This window comes from Corvus cornix, unplaced genomic scaffold, assembly GCF_000738735.6.
Source record: "Corvus cornix cornix isolate S_Up_H32 unplaced genomic scaffold, ASM73873v5 scaffold2, whole genome shotgun sequence".
Classification (NCBI taxonomy): domain Eukaryota; kingdom Metazoa; phylum Chordata; class Aves; order Passeriformes; family Corvidae; genus Corvus; species Corvus cornix.
The window spans coordinates 26,594-54,138 of NW_024108687.1; the positions used below are offsets into that span (position 1 = coordinate 26,594).

The 27,545-nt window shown below is 64.3% G+C and overlaps 1 protein-coding gene across 1 annotated transcript; it reads right to left on the reverse strand.

Moving 5' to 3' along the window:
• Positions 1–3,335: 3,335 nt before the first annotated feature.
• Positions 3,336–27,100, reverse strand: CACNA1F (calcium voltage-gated channel subunit alpha1 F). Its single transcript, XM_039572532.1, is given in 49 exon segments — positions 3,336–3,920; positions 3,923–3,992; positions 4,470–4,706; positions 4,787–4,899; positions 5,312–5,454; positions 5,754–5,894; positions 5,976–6,109; positions 6,663–6,773; positions 6,852–6,982; positions 7,056–7,157; positions 7,247–7,349; positions 7,437–7,533; positions 7,611–7,738; positions 7,903–8,062; positions 8,402–8,493; positions 8,611–8,676; positions 8,763–8,891; positions 8,976–8,996; positions 9,140–9,223; positions 9,952–10,062; positions 10,140–10,298; positions 11,476–11,677; positions 11,749–11,895; positions 12,272–12,324; positions 12,437–12,544; positions 13,016–13,103; positions 13,336–13,442; positions 14,237–14,296; positions 14,524–14,653; positions 15,051–15,183; positions 16,232–16,286; positions 16,418–16,472; positions 16,596–16,677; positions 17,034–17,154; positions 17,579–17,786; positions 18,608–18,833; positions 19,604–19,764; positions 20,196–20,222; positions 20,734–20,821; positions 21,377–21,460; positions 21,542–21,702; positions 21,784–21,887; positions 22,300–22,496; positions 24,208–24,360; positions 24,435–24,577; positions 24,647–24,786; positions 25,777–25,882; positions 26,219–26,463; positions 27,041–27,100. Coding segments are annotated over 49 exon segments (5,943 nt in total). The 3' UTR covers positions 3,336–3,753.
• Between the last annotated feature and the right edge of the window lie 445 nt (positions 27,101–27,545).

Below are 27,545 nucleotides of genomic sequence, written 5' to 3' on the forward strand. Positions count from 1 at the left end.
GGGGTCAGGGTGATTGAAGGGGTCAGGATTTTGGGGTGTTCGGGGTTCCAGGGAGCGTCAGGATTTGGGGAGGGGGGGCTTCAGGGTTACTGTGAGGGTTGGGATTTTGGGGGATTCGGAGTTCCTGGGGGGGGGGTCGAGGATGATTTTGGGGAAGTCGGGATTACTCAGCGGGGGTGTTGGGGATTTTGGGGGTGTCGGGGTTATGGGGGGATTCTGGATTTTGGGAGGGTCAGGGTTTTGGGGGGTTGGAGTTATGGGGAGGGTTCGGGATTTGGGGAGTTCAGGGTTTTTGGGGGTTTGGGATTTTGGGAGGTTTGGGGATTTTGAGGAGGGGTCAGGGTTATGGGCAGATTTGGGGCGTCCAGGATTTTGTGGAGTTCAGAGGTTTTGGGGCATTTGGGATTTCAGGGCTTTGGGATTTTGTGGAGTTCAGAGGTTTTGGGGGTTTGGGATTTTGGGGAGTTCAGAGGTTTTGGGGCATTTGGGATTTCAGGGCTTTGGGATTTTGGGGAGTTCAGAGGTTTTGGGGGGTTTGGGATTTTGGGGAGTTCAGAGGTTTTGGGGGGGGTTGGGATTTTGGGGAGTTCAGAGGTTTTGGGGAGGTTTGGGATTTTGGGAAGTTCAGAAGTTTTGGGGAGTTCAGAGGTTTGGGGGGGGTTCAGGATTTTGGGGAGTTCAGAGGTTTTGGGGGTTTGGGGTTTTGGGGAGTTCAGAGGTTTTGGGGGGGTTCGAGATTTTGGGGAGCTCAGAGGTTTTGGGGGGGTTGGGATTTTGGGGAGTTCAGAAGTTTTGGGGAGTTCAGAGGTTTTGGGAGTTTGGGGTTTTGGGGCGTTCAGAGGTTTGGGGGGGGGTTCGGGATATTGGGGAGTTCAGAAGTTTTGGGGGGTTCGGGATTTTGGGCGTTCGGGATTTCGGGGGTTTGGGATTTGGGGGAGTTCAGAGGTTTTGGGGGGTTGGGATTTTGGGGAGTTCAGAAGTTTTGGGGGTTCGGGATTTTGGGGAGGTTCGAGATTTTGGGGAGCTCAGAGGTTTGGGGGGGTTGGGATTTTGGGGGGATTCGGGATTTGGGGGGATTCGGATTTTGGGGGTTCGCCCCTCCGGACTCCCGCGCAGCCACGGGGGGCGCTTCGCCCTGCGCGCGGAGCCGCCTCCCCATTGGCCGCCGGCTCCACCAATGGGCGCGCGGGGGGGGCGGGGCCTGGGCGGGCGCGGGAACCTCCGCTCGGAGCCCCGGAGCGAGTCCTGGTCCTGAGGCAAAACCACCCCCCCGTGAGGTAAAATTTACCTCTCCTGAGGTAAAAACCCACTTGTCTGAGGTAAAACCTTCCCCGCTTAGGTAAAACACCCCCTTTCCGGAGGTAAAATTCCCCGTTCTAAGATGTGACATGTTCTTTCATGAGATAAAACCCACTTCTGTGAGGTAAAATTTACCTTCCTGAGGTAAAAATCCACTTTTCTCAGGTAAAATGCCCCTTTCATTAAAAGAGCAATGTTTTTTTCATGAGGTAAAGCCCTCTTTAAGTGAGTCAAGTTTTACATTTCTGAGGCAAAATCTGCCTCCCCGAGGTGAAAAGTTCTTTCCTGTGGTACAACTGTCTTTCATGAGGTAAAACATATCCCTTGCTTGAGGTAAACCCCTCATTTATGAGGTAGAATCACCTTTCCTGAGGTAAAAACCCCCTTGCTAAGGTAAAATCCTTCCTGAAGTGAAAAACATTTCCATGAGATAAAACTTTCTTCAGTGAGTGAGGTAAAGTCCCACCTTCCTGAGAGGAGAGATGCTTTTTCCTAAGGTAAAACCCTCTTCTGTGAGGTAAAAGTCACTTTTTCTGAGGTAAAATCCACTTTTCTGAGGTAAAACACCCCTTCCCTGAGGTAAAATCCCTCTTTCTGGGGTGCGAAATGTTCTTTCATGAGGTAAAACCCTCTTTTGTGAGGCAAAATTTACCTTTCCTTAGATAAAAAACCCTTTCCTGAGGTGAAGTTCCTCTCCTTGAGGTGAAAAACGCTCTTTCTTGCAGTAAAACCCTCTTTCATGAGGTAAATTTTACTCTTCCTGAAATAAAACATTCACCCACCTCTTTAGATAAAAGTCTCTGAGGTAAAATTCATCTTTCCTGAGGTAAAATCCCCATTTCTGAGGTGAAAATTCCTCTTTCTCAGGGAAACAAATGCCTCCTTTGTAATGTAAAGTTTCTCTTTTCTGAGGTGACAAAATCCTTTTTCCTGATGTAAAATCCTCTTTTTTTTTCCAGTTTACCTCCTTTTTGGGTGTAAATCTCCCTTTTCCTGAGACAAAACTCCTTTTTTGAGGGAAAACACCTCATTTTCCTGGAGTAAAAACTTCCTTCTTTTTTAGGCAAAACCTTTTTTTTTTTTTTTCCTAAAGGACTTTTTGTTTTTGAGGTCATTATCCCTTTTCAAGAGGGAATATTCATTTTTGAAAAACAAGTCACCGTTCCCAGGAGGTAAATGTCTCTTTTCCTGAGGTAAAACTCCCTTTTTTTGAGGGGGAAACCCCCCCCCCCTTTTTTTTTTCTTCCCTTTTTTGAGTAAAAACTTCCTTTTTGAGAAGAAACATCCTTTCCTCTTAAGAAATGTTCCTTTTCCTGAAATAAAAACCTCCTTTTTGAGGACATCCCCCCCACGATGTGAATATCCCTTTTCTAGGGGAAAAACCGCATCTTTTAAAGAAAATCCTTTCCCCCCTTTTTAATTTTTCCTTTCTTTGAAGGAAAAATCCTTTTTTGTAGGGAAGCATGGTTGGTTGTTTTGTTTTGGTTTGTTTTCCTTGAGGGCAACCCTCTCTTTATTGAGTAAAAACTTTCCTTTTTTTGAGGTAAAATCCCTTTTCCTGAGGAAAACCCTCTGAGCAGCAGCCCCTCTTTGAGGCAAATAACCTTTTTCTAGAGGAAAACACCTCCTTTATAAACCCTTTTTTGACATAACCCCCTCATTTTTCTAAATTGAGGCAAAACCCGTCCTTTTTTTTTTTTTTTTTTTTTGAGTGAAAACGTCCTTTTTGAGGAAAAAGTTACTGGCTTGGGGCTATGTGTGGTTTTGGGGTGGGTTTTTTAAGGAAAAAACTTTTTGAGGTAAATATCCCTTTTCCTGAGGAAAAACCTCATTTTCTGATGATTCTTCCCCCACCAAGGCATATCTCTGTCCCAGACAGAAAAAAAATTCCTTTTTTTGAGGTAAATCCCTTCCTTTTTTGAGGAACCCTTCCTTTCTCTGAGCTAAAACTCACCTTTTTTGAGGGAAATGTTTTTTGGTAGTGTTTTTTTTTTTAGGGAAACACTGGTTCTTTTGAAGGAAAACACGCTTCTTGGTTTTGAGAAAAAAACTTTCTTTTTTTGAGGTAAATACCCCTTTTCCTGAGGGAACAAAATACCCTTTTTCAGGAAAAACCCCCTCCCTGAGGCAAATACCCCTTCTGTGAGGAAAAAAGTAAAAACCTTTTTGATAGAAATCCCTTTTTTTCCTGAGGTAACATCGCCCCCACACGGTCTGGTGTCGGTGCCGGGTTCTAGAGCCAGCCCGCCCGGACCGGCTGGGCCGGGTTCTAGACTCCGCCCGCCCACCTCCGAGGTGCCGGGTTCTAGACTCCGCCCGCCCAGCCCCGCGGTGCCGGGTTCTAGACTCTGCCCGGCCGGCCCCGCGGTGCCGCGTTCTAGACTCTGCCCGGCCGGCCCCGCGGTGCCGCGTTCTAGACTCCACCAGCCCAGCCCCACGGTGCTGGTGCCGGTTCTAGACCCCGCCGGCCCAGCCCATCTCGTCCGCCAGTTCCTCCTCTGCCGGCGGCCGCAGCGGCTCCTCGTCGCTGTAGACGGCGGGCGCGGGCGGGGCGCGGCGCCGGGTGAGCAGGTCGGCAGCCGCGCTCTCCATCTCGTCCATCGTCATGTCGCACGCGTCGCGATCTCGCGCTTGGCCACGGCCACGAACTTGGGGTCGCGGGCGAATAGCCCGAGCCCCTCCGAGATCAGCACCTGGGGAAGGGGGCGAGGGGGACGCGCTGGCACCGGCACCGGGGGTGTGCCTGTGTCCCCTTCCTTACTGCCTCCACCAGGCCCTCGCCCAAGCTGTGGGGTGTCCCCCTCCCTGTCCCCAGTGTCCCCCTTACGTGCTCCCCCCTCACTCACTGCCTCCACCAGGCTGTGAGCCAAGCCGTGTCACCCCACATCCCCCTTCACTCACAGCCTCCACCGGGCTGTGAGGTCTCTGTCCCGTATCCCCAGCGTCTCCCCCCCGTGCCCCACCCTGCACTCACGGCCTCCACCAGGCTGTCAGCTCAGCCGTGTCCCCCCATGTTCCCTCCATGTCCCTCCTCACTGCCTCCACCAGGCTGTCCCCGAGCCGTGTCCCCCCATGGTCCCTCCATGTCCCTCCTCACTGCCTCCACCAGGCTGTCCCCGAACCGTGTCACCCCGTGTCCCCCCCGTGTCCCCCCCATGTCCCCCACTCACGGCCTCCACCAGGCTGTCGGCCCGAGCCTCGGGCCAGGGCATCGTGGGGCCCGCAGGGCCGCAGGCGCAGCGGCGCGGGGGGAACCAGCGGTTGAGGGGGGCAGGCTGCCCCCCGCGCCCCCCCGCCGGAGCCCCCTCCACCAGGATGAGCGGCGCGTACAGAACGTGCCCGCGGGCCGGGGCCGCCCAGGCGTGCGAGGAGCCCCCCAGGCGCCAGGTCTCGGAGCTGCCGTAGCCCTGGGGGCGGGAGGGGTCAGTGCGGGGTGACACTGTGACAGTGTCCCCCCCCCGTCTGCCTCCCCCACCTCCAGCAGTACCTGCGGCCGCGCCGGGCCGGGCGGGCCCGACGGGTTGTAGGTGCCCGGGATGGGCTCGTCCTCGCAGCTGCCCTGGCGCCGCAGGCACTGGATGGTGAACGAGGGCTTCCGGCCTGCGGGACAGCGGGCAGGGTCACCCACCCTGGCCAGGGACCCTCTGGGCTACCGGGGGCACCGGGCAGGGTCAACTCCCCCGTCCCGGGACGCTCGGGCAGATTGAGTCCCGGCTCCGGAGACGCTCCAGGGCACCGGGCAGAGTCGCCCCCTCAGCCAGGGAGCCTCCGGGGCACCGGGCAGGGACCCTGCGGGCTATCGGGAGGCACAAGGCAGAGCCACCCCCGGCTCTAGGGACCCTCTGGGGCACCTGGGGGAACAGGGAGCGGTCACCCCCACCTATCAGGGCTATCCTGGGCTACCGGGGAACCATCCCGGGCTACGGAGGGGGCTCGGTCAGCGCTGCTGGGTGCGACCACGGAGGGTCTCACTGGCGACCCCGCCCCTCCTTTGCCCCCCGCCCCGCCGTACCCGCGGGGGTGGGGGGCAGGAGCCGGCGCCGTTTCAGTTGTTGCCCCTCGCGGGCGCCGCTGCCGAAGGCGAAGTGTCGGGGGGGCAGCGGCAGCGATCCCCCCCGGGGCAGCTCCGCCGCCCAGCGCGGGGGTCCCGGTGGCCTGGGGAGATCAAGGCGGGTCAGTCGGAGGCTGGGAACATCCCCTGGAACGCCTCCCAGCGCGGAGGGACCCAGCGGCCTGTGGGGGGAGCGGGGGGCCAGGGGGTGACAGGAACACCCCCCCCTCCCGGGACAGGTTCCCCAGTGCCCCCTCCCCAGTTACACGCACACCCCCGCCTTTCCGGGGTCCCGGCAGCCTCGCACGGGGACAGCGTCAGGGCCTGACGGGACCCCCCCTCCCCAGCTGCCGGGACCCCCTCCAGATGGGGCTCCTCCCCAGGGGCTCGGGGGTCGCGGTACCTGTCCCCGGCCCAGCGGTGTCGGGGCGGTGCCGAGCTCTCCAGGTCCTCGTCGTGGCTGACGTCCCCCGGCTCCCCTCCCGGCTCCTCCACGTCCTCGACGGGGGCTTCCTCGTCCTGGTCCCCGCCCTCGGAGCGCCTCCTGGGCACAGGGCCATGGGCACCCCCCGTCCTCCCCGGGGAACCCCCGCCCCGTGCCGGGGTGTCCCCAGCCCCCCCGTACCTGCCGCCGGGACGAGGGCCTCCCCCGTGGGAGGGGGGCGCGGGGTCCTCCCCTCGGTGGGGGCGGGGCTGGAGGCGGGGGCGGCTCCGCGAGCAGGGGGAGCCGGGGGCGGAGCCGTAGAGCGTCTCGGGGGCCTGCGGAGAGAGGCGGGGTCGGTGGGCGCGGCCACGGCACAGGTGGGGACAGCCGGTGTCGCTTTGGGGCAGGTGTGACCGCTGGGCGCGGCCATGGGACAGGTGTGGCTATTTGGTGTGGGTTTGGGGCAGGTGTGACCGCTGGGCGCGGCCATGGGACAGGTGTGGCTATTCGGTGTGGGTTTGGGGCAGGTGTGACCAGTGGGCGCGGCCATGGGACAGGTGTGGCTATTCGGTGTGGGTTTGGGGCAGGTGTGACCAGTGGGCGTGGCCATGGGACAGGTGTGGCTATTCGGTGTGGGTTTGGGGCAGGTGTGACCAGTGGGCGTGGCCATGGGACACGTGTGGCTATTCGGTGTGGGTTTGGGGCAGGTGTGACCAGTGGGCGTGGCCATGGGACAGGTGTGGCTATTCGGTGTGGGTTTGGGGCAGGTGTGACCAGTGGGTACGACCATGGGACAGGTGTGGCTATTTGGTGTGGATTTTGGCCATGGGTGGGCGCGGCCATGGGTCAGGTGTGGCCGCTGGCGTGGCCAGGGTGGGCGAGGCTCACGGCGTAGGTGAGTGGCTCCTCCGAAGGGGCGTCCCCGCCCTCATCCCCCTCCAGGTCACTCAGTGCCCGGCGCATCTCAGGGCCCAGCGCCTGCAGCGTCTGGAGCCCGGCCTGGGGGGACACAGGGGGTCAGGGGGGTCACCTGGTGACACCTGGGACCCCCAGCCCCGCCCCGGGCAGGGGTCGCACCTGCAGCGCACACTCGTTGCTGGGGCCCGCGCTGGCGCCCAGCATCCCCCGCTCCTTCCGCCGCCGGAACTTGCGGAAATAGTCCTGGATCAGGAAGGTGGCGTAGAACTTCCCGACGGTCACCTCCTCCTCTGGGGAACACGGACGGTCAGGGGGCAGCTGGGGGTCCGAGGGGACAGGGAAGGGGACATGGCCCTCACGTACCCTCGGGCGGGGGGATGACCTCGTCCAGCAGCTTCGGCTTTGTCCTCTTCCAGATCTTCTTGACCACAGCACGAAGCTCCTTGTTGGCCACATCCAGGTTCCCTGCAGGGAGGGGACATGGCAGGGGGACACACAGCCATTGTCACGCCCTGCTGTCCCCTGGGCCCCCCCAGACCCTCCCAGCTCCCAACCTTCCGTCTTGATCTTGAGGGAGGTGCGGACCAGAGCGAAGAGCGTCGCGTTGAAGGTGACCGTCCCGTCCGAGTTGAGGGGCATGTTCATGGCCACCAGGCGCTGGGCAGGGGACAGGAGGGGGATGAATCTGGGTGGCTCCAAACCCAGATACGGGACCGCCCCAAACCCCCCCGGAACCCCCCAGACCTTGCAGGCCACGCGGTGTGGGCAGAGCTTCCCAAAGCCCAGCGGGGGCTGGATCCGGCGCAGCAGCGTCACCACGTCCAGGTGCTTGATGCGGCCCCTGGGGGGGGGTCAGGGGGTCACGGGTGGTCCGGACACCCGGCCCCCTCGGCTGGGGACAAGGGGACAGTTACACACTTGGCGGCGGGGTCGTACTCAGACCACACGCGCTTGAACTCATCCAGGTGGTGCGGGCCCAGGATGGACCAGTCACGCGTCAGGTAATCGAAGTTGTCCATGATCACAGCCACGAACAGGTTGATGATCTGGGGGGGTCAAGGGGAGTCAGATGCCCCAGGGACTCCTGAGGGGTGTGGGGCAGGACCGTGGGGCTGTGGAGCAGAGGACTATGGGGCAAGGGTGTGGGACAGGGCTGGGCTGTGGGGCAGGGTTGAGCTGTGGGGCTGTGGGGCAGGGCCCCGTGTCTCACCAGGAAGGCGCAGAGCATGAAGAAGCTGATGAAGTAGGCGATGGCGAAGTTGCTGCCGCAGGTGAACTCCTCCCCCGGGCCTGCGTCCGACTCGGGGTCACAGCGCTTGCCCGGCAGGCTGGCCAGCATGATCTCCTGCCATGCCTCCCCCGTGGCACACCTGTACCCCACGGGACATGCCTGTACCCCTGGGGCACACCTGTACCCCCTGTGGCACACCTGTACCCCCATGGCACACCTGTACCCCTGTGACACACCTGTACCCTCCCACAGGACAGCTGTACCCCTGTAACACACCTGTACCCCCATGGCACACCTGTACCCCTGGGGCATACCTGTGCCCCCTGTGACACACCTGTACCCCTGTGACACACCTGTACCCCTGGGGCACACCTGTTATCCCCCTTCATGATTCACTGAGAGGAAGCTCCCAAGTCCCACGGGAAGCCCAGAGCCCCCCCAGGACCGCCCCGGCCCCCCCAGGCCCCCCGGCCCCCACCTGAAGAGCAGCAGCACGGCTTGGGGGAAGGTCTGAAAGTTGTTGTTGCGGTTGATCTGAGTCCCGTCCTGCAGCGCCACCTTCCCGAAGGTCTGGGGGGGCAGGGGGGCCTGGGTGGCCGGGAGCTTACAGGACACCCCCCCCACGCCCCTCACACCCCCCAAGCCCCTCACCTCCCCCTGGCCTGGGGGGCTCCCCGCGGCCCTCACCTGCATCCCGATGACAGCGTAGATGAAGAAGATCATGGCGATGAGCAGGGCGACGTAGGGCAGGGCCTGGGGACAGAGCGGGGGTGAGGGGGTGCTGTCCCCCCCCATACCCCCTCTCCCCTGTGTCCCCCACCGTGTCCCCCCCATCCTACCTGGAAGGACTTGACGAAGGTCCAGAGCAGCGTGCGGATGCCCTCGCCCTTGGAGAGCAGCTTCACCAACCGCATCACGCGGAAGAGCCGGAAGAAGGTGATGGAGATGCGGGAACTGTCCTCCGAGCTCTGTGGGGAGGGGGGTCAGGGGCACCCCAAAACCCCTGCACAGCCCCCCCCAAAACTCCCCCGGCTGGGGACACCTCCCCGTACCTCACCAACGTGTCCCCCGTTCTGTGACAGATGTGACGATGGAGATGGAGATGATGGAGACAGACAGATGGACATGAGGACATGGACGGGGAGAGACCCAGACATCCAGGACTGCCCCAAAACACCAGCCTCCCCCGAGCCAGGGGACGAGGAGGGCGACTCACGTTGACCTCGGTGACGGCAATGTCCACCACGCTGCCCACCACGATGAGGGCATCAAAAGTGTTCCAGGCGTCACAGAAGTAATGCTGGGGAAGGGGAGGTGGTGAAGACCCTCTGTCCTGTGACCTCCCCTTGTGTGACCCCCGGTGTGACACCCCCTGCCTTGTGTCACCCCTGGCGTGACACCCCCCACTGTGTGACCCTCTGTGTGACACCCCCATTGTGTGACCCCCGGTGTGACACCCCCTGCCTTGTGTAACCCCCCGTGTGGCAACCCCGCCTTGTGTGACCCCCGGTGTGACACCCCCTGCCTTGTGTGACCCCCGGTGTGACACCCCCTGCCTTGTGTCACCCCAGGTGTGACACCCCCTGCCTTGTGTGACCCCGTGTGACACCCCCCACTGTGTGACCCTCTGTGTGACACCCCCATTGTGTGACCCCCGGTGTGACACCTCCTGCCTTGTGTGACCCCCCATGTGACACCCCATTGTGTGACCCTCGGTGTGACACCCCCTGCCTTGTGTAACCCCCCGTGTGGCAACCCCGCCTTGTGTGACCCCCAGTGTGACACCCCCTGCCTTGTGTCACCCCTGGTGTGACACTCCCTGCCTTGTGTGACCTCCCATGTGACACCCCCCATTGTGTGACCCCCCGTGTGACACCCCTCACTGTGTGACCCCCCCGCGTGGCACCCCCCGCCTTGTGTGACCCCGTATGTGGCACCCCCTGCCTTGTGTGTGACACCCCCCCTTGTGTGACCCCCGGTGTGACACCCCGCCTTGTGTGACCCCCCGTGTGACACCTCCCGGCGTACCCGGGGTTTGAAGGCGATGATCTTGAGCACCATCTCCACGGTGAAGAGCCCCGTGAACACCATGTTGAGCAGGTCCATCACGTAGTTGAAGGGCTTCGACTGCTCGTAGTGCTGGGGGGGGGGGGACACGGGGGTCTGGCACTGTCCCCTCCCTCTGTGACCCCCCGGTCCCCCAGGTGTCCCCCCACCTGCACAGCCAGCGCGATGGTGTTGAGCAGGATGAGGACGAACATGATGTACTCGAAGGCGGTGGAGTTGACCATGGCCCACACGCGGTACTGGGTGCGGTTCTTGGGGATGTAACGGCGCAGCGGCTGCGCCTTCAGCGCATACTCCACACACTGCCGCTGCGGGGACAGGGGACAGCGTGGGGACACGGCCACCCCACACACTGCTGCTGCGGGGACAGGGGAGAGGGGGGGGACAGCGTGGGGACACCACGGGGACATGGCCACCCCACTGCCGCTGCGGGGACAGGGGACAGCGTGGGGACACGGCCACCCCACTGCCACCCCACACCCTGCCGCTGCAGGGACAGCGTGGGGACACGGCCACCCCACTGCCACTGAGGGGACAGGGGACAGCGTGGGGACACAGCCACCCCACTGCCACCCCACACACTGCCACTGCGGGGACAGGGGACAGCGTGGGGACACAGCCACCCCACTGCCACTGCGGGGACAGGGGAGAGGGTGGGGACAGCGTGGGGACATGGCTACCCCACACAATGCCGCTGCGGGGACAGGGGACAGCGTGGGGACACCACGGGGACATGGCCACCCCACACACTGCCGCTGCAGGGACGGGACAGCGTGGGGACATGGCCACCCCCACTGCCACCCCACACACTGCCACTGAGGGGACAGGGGACAGTGTGGGGACAGCGTGGGGACATGGCCATCCCACACAATGCCACTGTGGGGACAGGGGACAGCATGGGGACAGCATGGGGACAGCATGGGGACAGCATGCGGACATGGCCACCCCACTGCCACCCCACACACTGCCGCTGTGCGGACAGTGGGATGGCAAAGGGACACTGCAGGGACACGGCCACCCTGCTTCCTCACCAGCCACTGGCTGCAGGGACACCCTGATGGCATGGGGACACCATGGGGACACCATGGGGCCGCCCCACTGCCCCACTCTGCACTGCTGCTGTGGGAACATGGCGATGGCATGGGCACATGGTGGGGACATTGTGGGGACACTGTGGGGACACTGTCACTGCCCTGCCACACCACGGATTGTCCCTGCACTGCTGCCGTGGGGACATGGGGCTGGCACGGGGACACCACAGGGCCACGGGGACACCACAGGGCCACGGGGACATCACAGAGCCAAGGGGACACCACAGAGCCAAGGGGACACTGCAGGGCCATGGGGACACCCAGGGCCACGGTGACACTGCAGGGCCATGGGGACATCACAGAGCCAAGGGGACACCACAGAGCCAAGGGGACACCACAGGGCCATGGGGACATCACAGAGCCAAGGGGACACCGCGGGGCCGTGTCCCCGTACCTGGTTTTTGTCCAGCTCGCAGTTGCGGTACTCGCTCTCACCCTGCGCGCGGAAGGTGATGATGACGAAGCCCACGAAGATGTTCATCATGAAGAAGGCAATGACGATGATGTAGACGATGAAGAAGATGGAGATCTCCACGCGGTAGTTGTAGATGGGCCCCTGGTTCTCGGCGTTGGCGTCGATGGCCTTGTACAGCAGCCTGGGGGGACACGAGGTTGGGGCGCGTCCCCGCGGGGGTGGCGGCGGCCCCGAGCCCGCCCCGGGACTCACGCAGGCCACCCCTCGAAGGTGGACACGGTGAACAGGGCCATCATCCCCGCCAGGACGTTGTCGAAGTTGAAGTCGCTGTTGAGCCAGAGGCGCTCCCGCACCGACGGGTGGGACACATCCCCGTCCTTGTACACCAGGAACGTCCCCCTGGGACAGGGACACCGGGACAGCGAGGGTGAGACACCCCCCTGGACACTGCCACTGACTGGGGGGCCACAGGGACACCACAGGGAGCAACAGCGGGACCCCACGGGGACACAGGGACACTACGGGGTCACAGGGACAGCAGTGTGAGACCCCAGTGGGACACTGGCACCTGTGGGTGGGACACGGCCCCACCCCTTACACCGGGAACATCCCCTGTGGGGGCAACACAGGGACAGTGATGGTGAGACCCCAATGGGACACTGCCACCAGGAGGGGGTGGGACACCATGGGGACACCAGCGGGGCAGGTCGGGGTCAGGATCTGAGGTGTAGAGGTCAGTTTGGAGTGTGGGGTCAGTTTTTGGGGGGACACTCACTTGCACTCCCCCGGCGTGTGCTTGGCCTCATCAGTGCAGCTGTAGAACTTGCCCTGGGGGGGGTCGGGGGGTCAGGGGCACCCTCGGCTCCCCGGGGGGGTGGGGACCCCTCGGGGGGCTTGGGGACCCCTCAGGGGGGTGGCACCCCCGGGGTCAGGGCCCCACCTTGAAGAGCTGCACCCCGATGCAGGCGAACATGAACTGCAGCAGCGTGGTGACGATCATGATGTTCCCGATGGTGCGGATGGCCACGAACACGCACTGCACCACGTGCTGGGGACAGGGACAGGGGTGTCACTGGGGCAGGGGGACACCACGGGGTGGGGACAGGGACAGGGACAGTGTCACTGGGGCAGGGGGACACCACGGGGTGGGGACAGGGACAGTGTCACCAGGGCAGGGGACAGGGATGTCACTGGGACATGGGGACAACAGGGATGCTGGGGACACAGGACATGGGGACAACAAGGACAGTGGGATGTTGGGACATGGGAACAAGTGGGACACCGAGGCCACTGTGTGCTGGGGACACCTGTGACACCGCTGCCTCGGGACATCGGGGGCACAGGGACAATGGAGACCCCTGTGCCACCAACAGCACGGCATGCTGGGGCCCCAGTGCTCCCAGTCCCACCAGTACAGCCAGTGTCCCAGCCTCCAGCCCGCTGTGGCCACTGCTGGGAGGATGCCCCCTCCCAGTGCTCCTAGTGCCCCCAGTGCCTCCCAGTGCTCCCAGTTGCCCACCTTGAGGCCCTTGGCCCGGTTGATGGCTCGCAGTGGTCGCAGGACGCGCAGGACCCGCAGGATCTTCACCACCGAGATGGCGCTGGAGCTGCCAGAGAACACACCAGTGGTCCCAGTAAGGTCCCCAGTGACCCCCAGTAACGCCCCCAGTGCCTCCAGCAGCGCTTCCACTGTTTTCTAGCATCCCCAGCAATGGTCCCAGTGCCCCCAGTGACGTTCCTCGTACTCTCCCAGTGCCCCCAGTGTCAAGCCTAGCCCCTCCCAGTGACCCCCAGTGCCCCCAGCAGCACTCCCAGTGCTCCCAGTTGCCCCTAGCTCACTGCATGCCGAAGGAGATGAGGGAGACGCCGACCACCAGCAGGTCCAGGAGGTTGAACCAGTTGCGGAGGAAGGAGCCTTTGTGCAGGAAGGCGCCGAACACGGTCATCTGCGGGAGGCCGTGAGCCTCGAGCTGTCCCCCTGTCCCTGGGGACCCCCCGAACCCCGGGAACCCCCCGAACCTTGGGGATCCCACCCAAAACCCTGGGAACACCACCGAACCCTGGAACCCCCACAAACCCCGGGAACACCCCCAAACCCTGGGAACATCCCAAAACCCTGGGAACACCCCCAAACCCCGGGAACCCCCACAAACCCTGGGGAACCCCAAAACCCCGGGAACACCCCCAGACCTCGGGAACCCCCACAAACCCCGGGGACCCCCAAAACCCCGGGAACACTCCCAAACCCTGGGGAACCCCAAAACCCTGGGAACACCCCCAGACCTCGGGACCCCCCACAAACCCCGGGGACCCCTCCCAAAACCCTGGGAACATCCCTGAACCCTGGGGATCCCTCCCAAAACCCTGGGAACGCCCCCGAACCCCGGGAACCCCCAAAAACCCCGGGAACACACCCAAACCCTGGGGAACCCCAAAGCCCCTGGAACCCCCCCAAACCCTGGGAACCTGCCAAAACCTTGGGGACCCCTCCAAACCGGGGGGACCCCCCTGTCAATGGGGACACCCCAAACCCTGGGGAACCCCCCCAAACCCCAGGAACCCCCTCACAAAACCCTTGGGAGACCCCAAACCCCAGGAATCCCCCCCCCCCCCCCCAAACCCTAGGAACACCTCCAAAACCCCGGGAACCCCTCCCGAACCCCTGGGGACACCCCAAACCCCGGGAATCCCCCCCAAACCCTGGGAACCCCCACCCCAAACCCCGCAGACCCGCCCGTACCTTGAGCAAGATCTCCACGGTGAAGATGGAGGTGAAGGCGTAGTCGAAGTAGCCCAGGATCTGGGGGGGATGGGGAGGGGGCAACGGGGTGACCCCGACCCCTCTCAAACCCCCCCGACCCCCCCAACCTCCCGGGACCCCCCAAACACTCCCAGCCCCCCCATTTCTGCCCCCCAACTCCGGGTGAGAGGATCCCGCGTCCCACACGGTTACGGGGTGAATTCCCCCCCACATCCCCCCAGTTCCCCCAGTCCCTCCCAGTTTGCCCAGTGTGCCCAGTAGCCCACGTGGTTGCGGGGCGAGTGGGCGCGCACGGGGTCCTCCGCGGCCAGGGAGACGCTGCTGAGGATGATGAAGACGAGGATGAGGTTGGTGAAGATGTGGTGGTTGATCAGGGCGTGGCACTTCACCCGCAGCCTGCGCCGGGCACACGTCAGCTCCCAGTGCTCCCAGTGCCCCCAGTGCTCCCAGTCCCCCCCAGTTTGTGTCCCCAGTCCCAGTGTTCCCAGTGCTCCCAGTCCCCCCAGCCCTCCAGCCCCAGTGCTCACAGTGCCAGCATTGCTCTTAGTGTCTCCAGTGCTCCCAGTCCCTCAGTGCTCACAGCCCCAGTGCTCCCAGCGCTTCCAGTTTGTCCCCAGTGCCACATTGTTCTTTATGTCCCCAGTCCCAGTGCTCTCAGTTTCAATCCCAGTGCTCCCAGCCGTCCAGTCCCAGTGCTCCCAGTCCCTCCAGTTTATGTCCCCAGTCTCCCATTATTCTCAGGGCCTCAAGCACCAGTGCCCCCAGTGCCCCCAGTGCCCCCAGTGCCACTCACGGGTTGGTGCTGCTCAGCAGGAAGAAGGCGCTGCCCTCAGGAATCGGGGTCACCTTGGGCTTGGGGGGCTCCTCCAGGGACTCCAGCCGGGCCCTCCCCAGTCTGTCACCCTCCCCCCCGGCCTCCTCGTCACCTGCGAGGGACCCCCGTGTCCGAGCAGTGTCACCCCCCCCCCCAGGGACCCCCCGTGTCCGAGCAGTGTCACACCAACCCCCCCCAGGGACCCCCCGTGTCCGAGCAGTGTCACACCCCCCCCCCCCCAGGGCCCCCCGTGTCCGAGCAGTGTCACATCCCCCCCCAGGGACCCCCCCCGTGTCCGAGCAGTGTCACACCCCCCCCACCCAGGGCCCCCCCGTGTCCGAGCAGTGTCACACCCCCACCCAGGGCCCCCCCGTGTCCGAGCAGTGTCACACCCCCCCAGGACCCCCCGTGTCCGGGCAGTGTCACACCCCCCCCCCCGGGACCCCCCGTGTCCGAGCAGTGTCACACCAACCCCCCAGGGACCCCCCCGTGTCCGAGCAGTGTCACATCCCCCCCCAGGGACCCCCCGTGTCCGGGCAGTGTCACACCAACCCCCCCAGGGACCCCCCGTGTCCGAGCAGTGTCACACCCCCCCACCCAGGGCCCCCCCGTGTCCGAGCAGTGTCACACCCCCCCCCAGGGACCCCCCGTGTCCGGGCAGTGTCACACCAACCCCCCCTCAGGGCCCCCCCGTGTCCGGGCAGTGTCACACCCCCCCCCCAGGGACCCCCCCGTGTCCGGGCAGTGTCACACCAACCCCCCAGGGACCCCCCCGTGTCCGGGCAGTGTCACACCAACCCCCCCAGGGCCCCCCCGTGTCCGGGCAGTGTCACACCAACCCCCCGGGACCCCCCCGTGTCCGAGCAGTGTCACCCCCTTTCAGGACTCCCATGTCATGTCCCTGTCACCTCCCCAGGGACCCCTCCATGTTCAAGGACTGTCACCCTCCAGGGCCCCTCCATGTCCCGCCACTGTCACCTCCCCAGGGACCCCCCAGTCCAGGCACTGCCACCCCCCTCAGGGGACCCCACGTCACGTCACTGTCACCGTCCCTGGGACCCTGATGTTCAAGGACTGTCACACCCCCCCTTCCAGGGACCCCCACATCAGGGCACTGCCACCCCCCAGTGCCCCCTGATGTCTGCGCAGGTGGCACTCACCTTCCTCACTCCCTTCCTCCTCCTCCTCTTCCTCCTCGGGCTGATCCCCCTCAACCTGGGCAGGGGAGGGGGAGGGGTGGGGGCCGTGCACGCTCGGGGGGAGGGAGGGACCCCGCCAGGACCCCCCAGTGACACCCAGCCCCCCGGGACCCCCAGTGACACCCAGCCCCCGGGACCCCCCCTCACCTTCACCACCACGTCCTGGCTGTCTGTCCCTGCTTCCGCCTCCCCGGCCTTGTCCCTGGGTGGGGGGAAAGGGGGGCTCAGCCAAGGGGTCCCGGGGGCCGGGTACCCCCCAGGGGACCCGGGGCCTGGGTGCCCCCCCCTCGTCACCCCCAAAAGGGCCCCAGGGGTCCGGGCTCACTTCTTGTCCCCCCCCGAGTTGATGTTGTCACCGTCCGCCAGGTTGTCCACGGCGATGGCCAAGAAGACGTTGAGGAGGATGTCTGAGGGGAGGGAAGGGTTCACCAGTGCTCCCAGTATCCTCCCAGTATCCTCCCAGTATCCTTCCAGCATCCCCCAACATCCTCCCAGTGCCCCCGCTCTCCCTTTCTTATTCCCAACCCCGCTGTGTCCTACCCCAGCTCCCCAGTTACCCTTTGACCTATTCCCAGTTCCCCAGTTCCCTGCTCCCAGTGCTCCCAGTCCCCCCAGTTCTCCCAGTGCTTCCAGTGCTCCCACTGCCTCCCAGTGCCCCCAGTGCTCCCGGAGCCCCCAGTGCTCCCAGTCCTCCCAGTGCTCCCAGTGCCTCCAGTGCTCCCAGTCTGTCCCAGTGCTCCCAGTGTCCCCAGTGCCCACGCACAGTTGCCGCAGATGAAGAGGATGACGAAGTAGACGCAGACGAGCATCCCGGGGAACACGGGGCCACCGTAGGCCATGATCCCGTCGTACATCACCGCGTTCCAGTCTTCCCCCGTCAGGATCTGCGGGGTTTGGGGGGTCCCCAAACACCAGGGGCACCCCAAAACCTCAGTGCCACCCCCACCAGTGCTCCCAGTACACCGCTGCCTCCCCGTTCTGAGTGCGCAGCGTCGCCCCGGAGCGGCTACAGGGTGGTGATGGGATGGTTTGAGGGAGGCTCGTGGGTTTTGGGGTCTCCTCACAGGTTTAGGGGAGCCACGAGATTTCAAGGCCCCCCTCAGGTGCTGCGATCTCTCACAGCTTTCAGGGCCTCCCACAGATTCTGGGGTTCCCCACAGTTTCAGGGTCTCCTCACAGGTTTAGGGTCCCCCATGCATTTTGGGGTTCTCCCCACAACCTTCAGAGCCTCCCACGGGTTTCAGGGACCCCCTGCAGGTTTTGGGGTCTCCCCGTGGGATTTGAGGTTTCCCCCAGGTCTCGGGGTACCTGGAACACGGTGAGCAGGGCCTGCGGGAAGGTGTCGAAGGTGCTGCGCTTGGTCTGGGTCTCGTCGAAGCTGAAGCGGCCCCCGAAGAGCTGCATGCCCAGGAGCGCGAAGATGATGATGAAGAGGAAGAGCAGCAGCAGCAGCGAGGCGATGGATTTCATGGAGTTCAGCAGCGACCCCACCAGGTTGCTCAGCGACGCCCAGTGCCTGTGGGACGCGGGGGTTACTGGGAGCACTGGGAAGGGCTGGACGGACAGTGCAGAGCCAACACCTGGTGGAACTGGCCCAGGGACTGCGGTTACTGGGAGCACTGGGAGCACTGGGAAGGGCTGGATGGACAGTGCAGAGCCAACACCTGGTGGAGCTGGCCCAGGGACTGCGGTTACTGGGAGCACTGGGAGCACTGGGAGCACTGGGAAGGGCTGTATGGCCAGTGCAGAGCCAACAGCCAACAGTGGGGGGTGTTGCAGCATTGGGGTGTCACCAATTTGGGACATCACAGCATCAGGACATCGCTGCCTTGGGACATCGGGGTGTGGCGGATTTGGGGCATTGCAGGGTTGGGACATCGGGGTGCTGGAGCATTGGAGAGCTGCAGTGCTTGGGTGTCCCGGTGTTGGAGCATTGGGGTGCTGTGGTGTTGGGGTGTCCCAGCTTTGGAGCATTGGGGTGCTGGGACATTGCAGCACCACAGTGTTGGGGTGTCCCAGTGTTGGGTCATTGAGGTGCTGGGGCACTGGGGTGTCCCGGTGCTGGCTCATTGCGGTGCTGGGGCACTGGGGTGTCCCGGTGCTGGGTCATTGCGGTGCTGGGTCACTGCGGTGCTGGGGCACTGGGGTGTCGCAGTGTTGGGTCACTGCGGTGCTGGGGCACTGGGGTGTCCCAGTGCTGGGTCATTGAGGTGCTGGGACACTGGGGTGTCCCGCTGCTGGGTCATTGCGGTGCTGGGACACTGGGGTGTCCCGCTGCTGGGTCATTGAGGTGCTGGGACACTGCGCTGTCCCCGCTGTCCCCGCGGTGCCCCTCACCGGGTGACCTTGAAGACGCGCAGCAGGCGCACGCAGCGCAGCACGGAGATGCCGAGCGGCTCCATGGCCCCGCGCTCCACCAGCGCGGTCTCCAGCACGCCGCCGCACACCACGAAGCAGTCGAAGCGGTTGAAGAAGCTCGCGAAGTAGCACGAGGGGCCCAGCGCGTAGAGCTTCAGCAGCATCTCGGCGGCGAAGAGCGACAGCAGCGCCTTGTTCGCGTACGCTGCGGGGGTCACCGGGGGGACAGAGCCGAGTGACCGCCCGGGCGAGGGTCACGCCTGGAGGGTGGTGGGGAAACACCACGAGCAGGACGGGCCCCCGAGCTCTGGCGGACTCGGGGAGCACCGGGGGATGTCAGGAGGGTGTCGGAGGGCATCGGGGGGTTTGGGGAGCACTGGGACGTTTGGGAGGCACTGGGGGGTGTTGAGGGGTTTGGAGGGCGCTGGGGGTTTGGGGTGCACTGGAGGCTTTGGGGGGCACTGGGACGTTTGAGAGGCACTGGGGGGTTCGGGGAGCACTGGAGGGTGTCGGGGGTTACCTGGGGGTTTGGGGTGCACTGGAGGCTTTGGGGGGCACTGGGAGGAGTCGGGGGTTACCGGGGGGTTTGGAGGGCGCTGGGGGTTCAGGGGGCACTGAAGGGTGTTGGGGGATACTGGGAGGTGTCGGGAGTTACCGGGGGGTTCGGGGGCGCTGGAGGGTGTCAGGGGGCGCTGGAGGGTGTCGGGGGGTACCGGGGGATTTGGGGGGCACTAGAAGGCTTGAGAGGTACTGGAGGGTGTTGGGGGGCACTGGAGGGTTTGGGAGGCACTGGGGGGTTTGGGGGGGCACTGGAGGGTGTCGGGGGGTTGGGGGGGACACTGGAGGGTTTGGGAGGCTCGGGGGGTTTGGGGGGCACTGGAGGGTGTCAGGGGGTACCGGGGTTTTGGGGGGGCACTAGGACGTTTGAGAGGCACTGGAGGGTTTGGGGGTCCCCGGGGGGTGCCGGGGCCGTACCCTGTGTCTCGGTGAGCCAGGGCGGCTGCCCGTGGTGCTCGGAGGCGATGGTCAGCGTGTTGAGGAACACGAGCAGCAGCACGGTCCAGTAGAACGACACGGACTTCACGGCCGCGCGGCAGCGCCGGCGCCACAGGCGGTTCAGGCGGCGCAGGCGGCGGCTGAGGGGCAGCGGTGGGGTTTGGGGGGCGGCGGTGGGGTTTGGGGGGCGGCGGTGGGGTTTGGGGGGCAGCGGTGGGGTTTGAGAGCGACAGGGGGGGGTTTGGGGGCACAGAGGAGGTGGGAGAGTGACAGAGACAAGCCCCCCCCGTCATGTGCGAGGAGGTGAAGGGTGTTTGAGTTGGAGGGACATGAGGGGTCGAGGGGGGATTTGGGGGAATTTGGGGTAGAGGAGATCGAGGGGGTGTTTTGGGGAACGTGGACGAATTGGGGGTACAGGGCGGTGGGAGGGGGTGGAGGATTTTGGGGACAGAGGGGAGGTGGGGGGTGAGAGAGATCCCGTCAGGTGGGAGGGGTTGGGAGGCTTTATGGGGGCCCCAGTGCGGCCCCCCCCTCTTTTATTCCATCCCCCCCCCTTCTTCTCCCCACTCACCAGAATTTGGTCTTTGCAATTTTGCCCCTGGAGAGAGAAAAACAGTTACCCCAAAACGTGGGGATTTTGGGGGAGTCCCTTGGCCATGGGGGGATATCTGGGGGGGCTTTATAGGGGTGCTGGGTCAGATTTGGGTGGGGGGGCCTAGAGGATCTCTGGGGCTGGGGGGGGTTTGAGATACCTGGGGGTGGTCACAGGGGTGCTGGGGTCAGTTTTGGGGTCCTAGGGGAGTATGGGGGGTCCTTGGGGCTATGGAGGGGTCCCAGAGGGCTTTGAGGTGCTGTGGGGGGTCAGTTCTGGGGTCTCAGGGGGCATCTGGGGCGGGGTCCCTCGTGCTATGGGTGGTATTGGGGCCTATCAGGGAGCTATGGGAGGGTCCCAAATTGTTCTGAGGTGCTGTAGGTGTCGGGTTTGGGGGTCCTAGAGGGGTCCCGGGGATCCGTGGGGTGTCGTGGGGATCTGTGGGGTGTCCCTGGGGCTGTGGGGGGATCCCGAGGGCCCTGGCAGAGCCGGGGGTCCCGTGCCCCGCTGGGCTCACAGGCAGCGGTCGCAGGCGGTCGGCGGTGCCTCCTCCTCCCCCACGGTCTCCGTGTTCACCGAGGTGGTCTCGCTGCCCGGGAGGCTCGCTGGGGTGGGGGCACAGGTCAGCCCGGGGCTTTGGGGGCACCCGGACCGGCCGGTTTGGGATGTCTGGGTTCAGCGAATTTGAGGGTGCCCAGCCCAGGGAATTCAGGGTGCCCAGGTTCAGAGAATTTGGGGTGTTCAGGTAATTTGGGATGTCTGGGTTTAGGGAATTCAGGGTGCCCAGGTCCAGAGAATTTGGGGTGCCCAGCCCCGGGGGATTTGGGATGTCTGGGTTCAGCGAATTTGGGGTGTCCAGGTCCAGGGAATTTGGGGTGCCCGGGTTCAGAGAATTTGGGGTGCCCAGGTCCTGGGGATTTGGGACGCCCAGGTTCAGGGAATTTGGGGATGCCCAGTCCAGGGAGTTCAGGTTGCCCGGCTCTGGGGGGTTTGGGGTACCCTGGGGGTTCAGGGAATTTGGGGTGCCCAGGTCCAGGGAATTCGGGGTGCCCGGGTTCAGAGACTTTGGGATATCTGTATTCAGGGAATTTGGGGTGCCCCAGGGATTCAGGGAATTTGGGGTACCCCGTTCTGGGGGATTCGGGGTGCCCCGGGGGTACCGTGGGTGTCGGTGGAGTGACTTGCGTGGCGCAGCCACTTCAGCCGCGGCTTCCGCTTCCCCATCAGGTCCTCGGCGGTCAGGCCTGGGGGAAAGGGGGGTCACGGAGCTTTGGGGGGCTCAGGACTTGGCAGGCCCCCCGTAGCTGCCCCCCAGCCCCACTCACGGTGCTTCTCGTGCTCCCCCTCTTCCTCGTCGCCCTCCAGGTCCTCGGCCTGGGTGATCCAGTCCATGTAGCCCCGCAGGTCCTCCTCCAGCTGCTGCTTCTCCCGCAGCTTCTGGAAGTCCCCGCGGGCCTTGGCCTTCTCTCGCTCCTTGGAGAATTCCCTGGGGGGGGACAGGCGTGACCCCAAACACGCCAAGGACACGGCTCCTGCCCCACTGTTGACTCCACTGAGGGCTCCTCACCCGCTCAGCACCCCCAGCACCAGGTTGAGGACGAAGAAGGAGCCGAAGATGACGAGGCTGACGAAGTAAATCCAGGGCAGCTCGTGGCCCATCGCGTCCTGCATCTGTGGGGAGAGATTTGGGGTGATGGGGGGGACCCCAAATCCCTCCTCAGGTGAGGCCAGTAACACCCAGCAGAGAGGTTTGGGGGTTTGCCCTGTCGAGGTTTGGGGAGGGTTTGGGGGGCTCAGGGATGTGTGTGAGGATTTGGGGGAGCTCAGGGAGGGGTTATGAGGATTTGAGGGGCTCGGGGGTCTCACCAGTACAGCACATCTGTCCAGCCCTCCCTGGTGATGCACTGGGTTTGGGAGGGCTCAGGAAGGGCTTGTGAGGATTCTGGGGTCTCGGGGATGTGTGTGAGGACTTAGGGGGGCTCAGGGTGGCTGTGAGGACTTAGGGGGAGCTCAGGGATGTGTATGAAGATTTTGGGGGCCTCAGGGAGGGGTGGTGAGGATTCGGGGGGCTCGGGGGTCTCACCCAGTACAGCACATCGGTCCAGCCCTCCATGGTGATGCACTGGAACACGGTGAGCATGGCGAAGAAGAAGTTGTCGAAGTTGGTGATGCCGCCGTTGGGGCCCTCCCAGCGGCCCCGGCACTCGGTGTTGTTCTGCAGGCAGGCGCGGCCGTGCCCCGAGAAGGCGCAGGGAGAGGGATCGTCCTCCGACTCCAGGTCTGGGGACAGGAGACAACGGGCCCTGGTGACAGCTCCGGGCTGGCTGTCCCCTCTCACTGCCCTCACACGGCTCCGGTCCCCGCTGCTGGCGCTTGTGCCCACTGACAGCTCCTGTCCCCACTGCCCACTCTTGTCCCTCCTGACAACTCACACCCCTGAGTTACTGTCCCAGGGGTGTGTTGGGAGCCCCAGAATCCTGCTGGGGTGTCCTGGGGGGTGGTCAGGGAATTTAGGGGGGGGGTCTTGGTGTTTTAAGGAGTCCCAGAACCCTGCTGGGGTGTTCCTGAGGGATCCTGGTCCCTGGGCTGGAGGGGGTCTCAGGGAATTCAGGGGGGGTCTCAGCGTGGGGTGTCCCTGGGGGATCCTCAGGGCTGGGGGGGGGGTCTCAGGGGCTTTAGGGAGGTCTCAGTGTGGGGTGTCCCTGAGGGATCCTGGTCCCTGGGCTGGAGGGGGTCTCAGGGAATTTAGGGGCGTCTCAGTGTGTTAAGGAGCCCAGAACCCTGCTGGGGTGTCCCGGAGGGGTGCTCAGGGAAATTAGGGGGGGGTCTCAGTGTGGGGTGTCCCTGGGGGATCCTCAGTGCTGGGGGGATCTCAGGGGCTTTAAGGGGGTCTCAGTGTGTTAAGGAGCCCAGAACCCTGCTGGGGTGTTGTAGAGGAATTCCTTGTGGAGCGGGGGCATAGGATACCCCAGGAGAGCTTGGGCATCCCAGGGCTGTTGCAGAAGTACCCCTGACGGGGCCTCAGGCTGAAGACAGGCTTGCGAGGCACCTGCTAGCCAGCGGCCTTGAACAGCCTTGGGAAAAGGTACACACTGGTCAGCTCCCCCGCTGCATAGAGGCTTTCTCATGGGAAAGGGGCGTGAACTTGGCAAAGTATAACTTGGTGTAAGGAAAACAGTAAAACTGGAGCACGATGCTCAAATAGTATCGGTGCCCGTATCGTGTCTCCAGCTGGTTCCCCTGCACCCGGGACCCTCCCCCCCGCTAAAGGGTGTTCCTGGGGGGAACCTCATTGCTGGGGGGGTCCTCAGGGAATTTAGGGGGGGGTCTCAGTGTGGGGTGTCCCTGGGGAATCCTCAGTGCTGGGGGGGTCTCAGGGGCTTTAAGGGGGTCTCAGTGTGTTAAGGAGCCCAGAACCCTGCTGGGGTGTCCCTGGGGGGGAACCTCATTGCTGGGGGGGTCCTCAGGGAATTTAGGGGGGGGTCTCAGTGTGGGGTGTCCCTGGGGAATCCCCGTCCCTGGGCTGGGGCACCTGAGAGCACTGAGGGACTCCTGGGGGGTCCCTGACGCTGGGGGCATCCCGGGGCTGGGGGGACACGCAGGGTGACCCCCCCGGCCCTACCCGAGCCAATGAAGAAGCAGGAGGGTGACCCCCGGCCCTACCCGAGCTGATGAAGAAGCAGGAGGGTGACCCCCGGCCCTACCCGAGCTGATGAAGAAGCAGGAGGGTGACCCCTGGCCCTACCCGAGCCGATGAAGAAGCAGGAGGGTGACCCCCGGCCCTACCCGAGCCGATGAAGAAGCAGGAGGGTGACCCCCGGCCCTACCCGAGCCGATGAAGAAGCAGGAGGGTGACCCCCGGCCCTACCCGAGCCGATGAAGAAGCAGGAGGGTGACCCCCGGCCCTACCCGAGCCAATGAAGAAGCAGGAGGGTGACCCCCAGCCCTACCCGAGCCGATGAAGAAGCAGGAGGGTGACCCCCGGCCCTACCCGAGCCGATGAAGAAGCAGGTCTTGTGCATGCGGCCGATGAAGAGCTCGAGGCCGATGATGGCGTAGATGATGATGACGAAGAGCACGAGCAGCGCGATGTGCAGCAGCGGCACCATCGCCTTCATGATGGAGTTGAGCACGATGTGGAGGCCTGGGGGGGCACGGGGAGGGGTTGGCAGGAGGCTGGGGTGACCCCAAACCCCCCCGCTCCCCCCGGGGTCTCACTGGGGACGCCGGAGACGAGGCGCAGCGGCCGCAGCACGCGGAAGGCGCGCAGGGCCTTGACGTCGAAGCCGCCCGGCTTCCCGCTCATGTGGTGGGCATCGCCCGGCTTGTGGGACACCTGCTCCAGGATCACGCTGAACAGCCTGGGGGGACACCGGGGGTCACACAGCTCCGTCCCCCCCCGCTGTCCCCGTGCCTGGAACCCCCCTCACCCCACGATGACGATGACGAAGTCGAGCAGGTTCCAGCCGTTGCGGATGTAGGCGCTGGGGTGCAGCACCAGCCCGTAGGCGATGATCTTCAGGAACGTCTCCACCGTGAAGATGATGAGGAACACGTACTCCACCTGCTCCTGGGGGGGCATGGCAGGCGGGGTCAGCACCCCCTGCTCCAGGGGCGCACGGGGTCACCAGCCCCGCCCAGTGTCCCCTTCCCCTTTTGGGGACCCCCCTACCCTGACACCCTGACCCCTTCTCCAGGAGGACATTCTGGGACACCTCCGCCCCCCATCACTCACAGTGTCCCCTTTCCTGGGGATCAGGGACATTTGAAACCCCTCAGGGACCCCCCCACCCCTTCCAGCATCCCCTGGGGTCGGGAATGTTTGGGGATCCCCCTCCCAGCATCCCCTTCTCCTGAGGGACAAGGGACAGGGACGTTTGTCCCTTTTTGGGGACAAGAGACAGAGACACTTGGGAAACCCCCTGCACCCCCTTCGTTTTGGGGACAAGGACACTCGGGAACCCCACCAGCCCCCCTCACACCTCCCAGTGTCCCCTTCCCCTGGGTATAAGGGACAGGAACACTTCGGGACCTCCCCTGGCCCTGCACCCCCTCAGCTTTCCCTTTGCCCGTGGACAGGGACATTTGGGGACACCCCTGACACCCCCCCGGAGTCCCCTCCCTTTGGGTGTCCAGGCACAGAGATATTCGGGGGGGTGTCCTGCCCCAGTGCCTCCTTCCTCGGGGTGACAAGGGACATTTGGGCCCCCTCCAGCCCCCTCCCAGTGTCCCCTTTGTGGGTGACTGGGGCGGCTCAGCCGGGATTAGGCCCCCGCGGCTCCCCCGGCGCCGGCAAAGCGGATTAAGGCAGCGGCACGGGCGTGTGCCAAGGGACACGTGTGACACAGGGACACCCCTGTCCCCACAGCCCCCGACACCCCACAGTGCCACCCCCGGCGCCTCCAGACCCCCCAAAGTGGTCACCCCCCACCCCCCAGCCCAGTCCCGGGTGGATCTCAGTGCTGGGGTGGAACCCCCCTTTCCCAGCGTTCTCCCAGCACCCAACTGGGACCGGTGGGGGGGGGGGCTCCCCCCTTTCTGGGGGTCTGGGGGCTCTCACCAGGTTGTGGTTGGAGGCGTTGGAGTCATCCTCGGGGAAGGGGATGTAGACCCCCAGGGCCACGCAGTTGGCGAAGATGGTGGCGAGGATGAGGATGTCGAAGGGCCTGGGGGGAAGGGGGGCAGCAGGTGGGGGGGTCCCCAAGGCCCTCCAACCCCCCGAGCCCCCACTCACTTCCACTCCACGATGCTGATGGTGCCCCACAGACCCCCCGAGCCCCCCACTCACTTCCACTCCACGATGCTGATGGTGCCCCCAGACCCCCCGAGCCCCCCACTCACTTCCACTCCACGATGCTGATGGGGCCCCACAGACCCCCCGAGCCCCCCACTCACTTCCACTCCACGATGCTGATGGTGCCCCACAGACCCCCCGAGCCCCCACTCACTTCCACTCCACGATGCTGATGGGGCCCCCCAGACCCCCCGAGCCCCCCACTCACTTCCACTCCACGATGCTGATGGCCGCCCGGCGGATGGGGTTGTTGAGGCGGAGGCAGAAGAGGGCGCGGGGGGAGCGATGGACGCCCCCGGTGCCCCCCTGGCCCTTGTGCTTGGGGTGCGGGGGGCGGCGCTGCCGCTGCCCCGGGGGGTCCCCCCGCCCGCCCCCCCTCGGCGCCGTCGCTGGACCCCCAGCCCAGGGGCTGCCCCATGGCCTCGGCCAAGGGGGGCAGCTCCTTGGGGCGGCCTGGGGAGGGGAACGGGGGGTCAGGAGTGGGTAGGGAACCCCCCCAAACCTTTCGGGACCCCCACAAACCCTCCTGCCCCCCCCCCAGGAGCCTGGGGCACCCCAGACGAACAGGGACCACGCCTGAACACCCCAATCCCATAGAGCAGAAACCCCTCCAAGTCCTTCTGGATCCCCCAAATCCCTCCTGTCCTCCCCGAATTCCTCCCGGACGCCCCCCCAAATCTTCCTGGACATCCCCCCAACTCCCTCCAAGCCTGGGACCGCTTGGACACACAGTGACCACCCCTGAACACCTACATCCCATTGAGCCCCCCCCCAAACCTTCCTGGACACCCCCAACCCCTCCTGAAACCCCTCAAGCCCTCCTGGACCCCCCAAACCTTCCTGGACACCCCCAAGCCCTCTGGACCTCGAAATCTTCCTGGACCCCCTACCCTGCAAACCCTTCCAACGCCGGGACCCCCAGACACGCAGTGACCATCCCTGAACCCCCATCCCATAGACCAGGGCCCCCCCAGGACACTCGGGCACCCCCCAAGCCCTCAGGGACCCCCCCCTTGAATCCTCACTTTACCCAAGGCCCACCCAGGCCCCCCCCAGACTCACCCTCTCCGTTCTCCTCTGACTCCGACATGGTGGGGGGGTTTGGGGGTGTTTCTGGAGGGTTGGGGGCACCTATGGGGGTGTTTGGGAGGGTTTGGGGTATCCTAGGAAGGGGGGAGGGTGGTCCAATGGACTTTCACGGGGATTTGTGGGGTCTGTTGGGGTTTGGGAGCATCGAGAGGATGGATGGGGGGGTCGGGGGGGGTCAGGGGTGTTTAGGGGGTTCAGGGGTGCTTAGGGGGGTTCGGGGAGTCTGTGGGGCACCGGGGCTCTCCAAGGCCTCCCCAGGGCTCGTCCCTGCTCGTCCCTGCCAGGGATTAACGGGGATTAACGGGGGGGTGAGGGGGCAGCACTGCCCACGTGTCCGGGAACACGCGTGGGAGAGGTCGGGATTGGGAGTGCGGGGCTGGGGACAGAGTGAGGGGCTGGGGACAGAAGTGAGGGGTCGGGGTCACACCCGGGGCTGGGGACAGAGT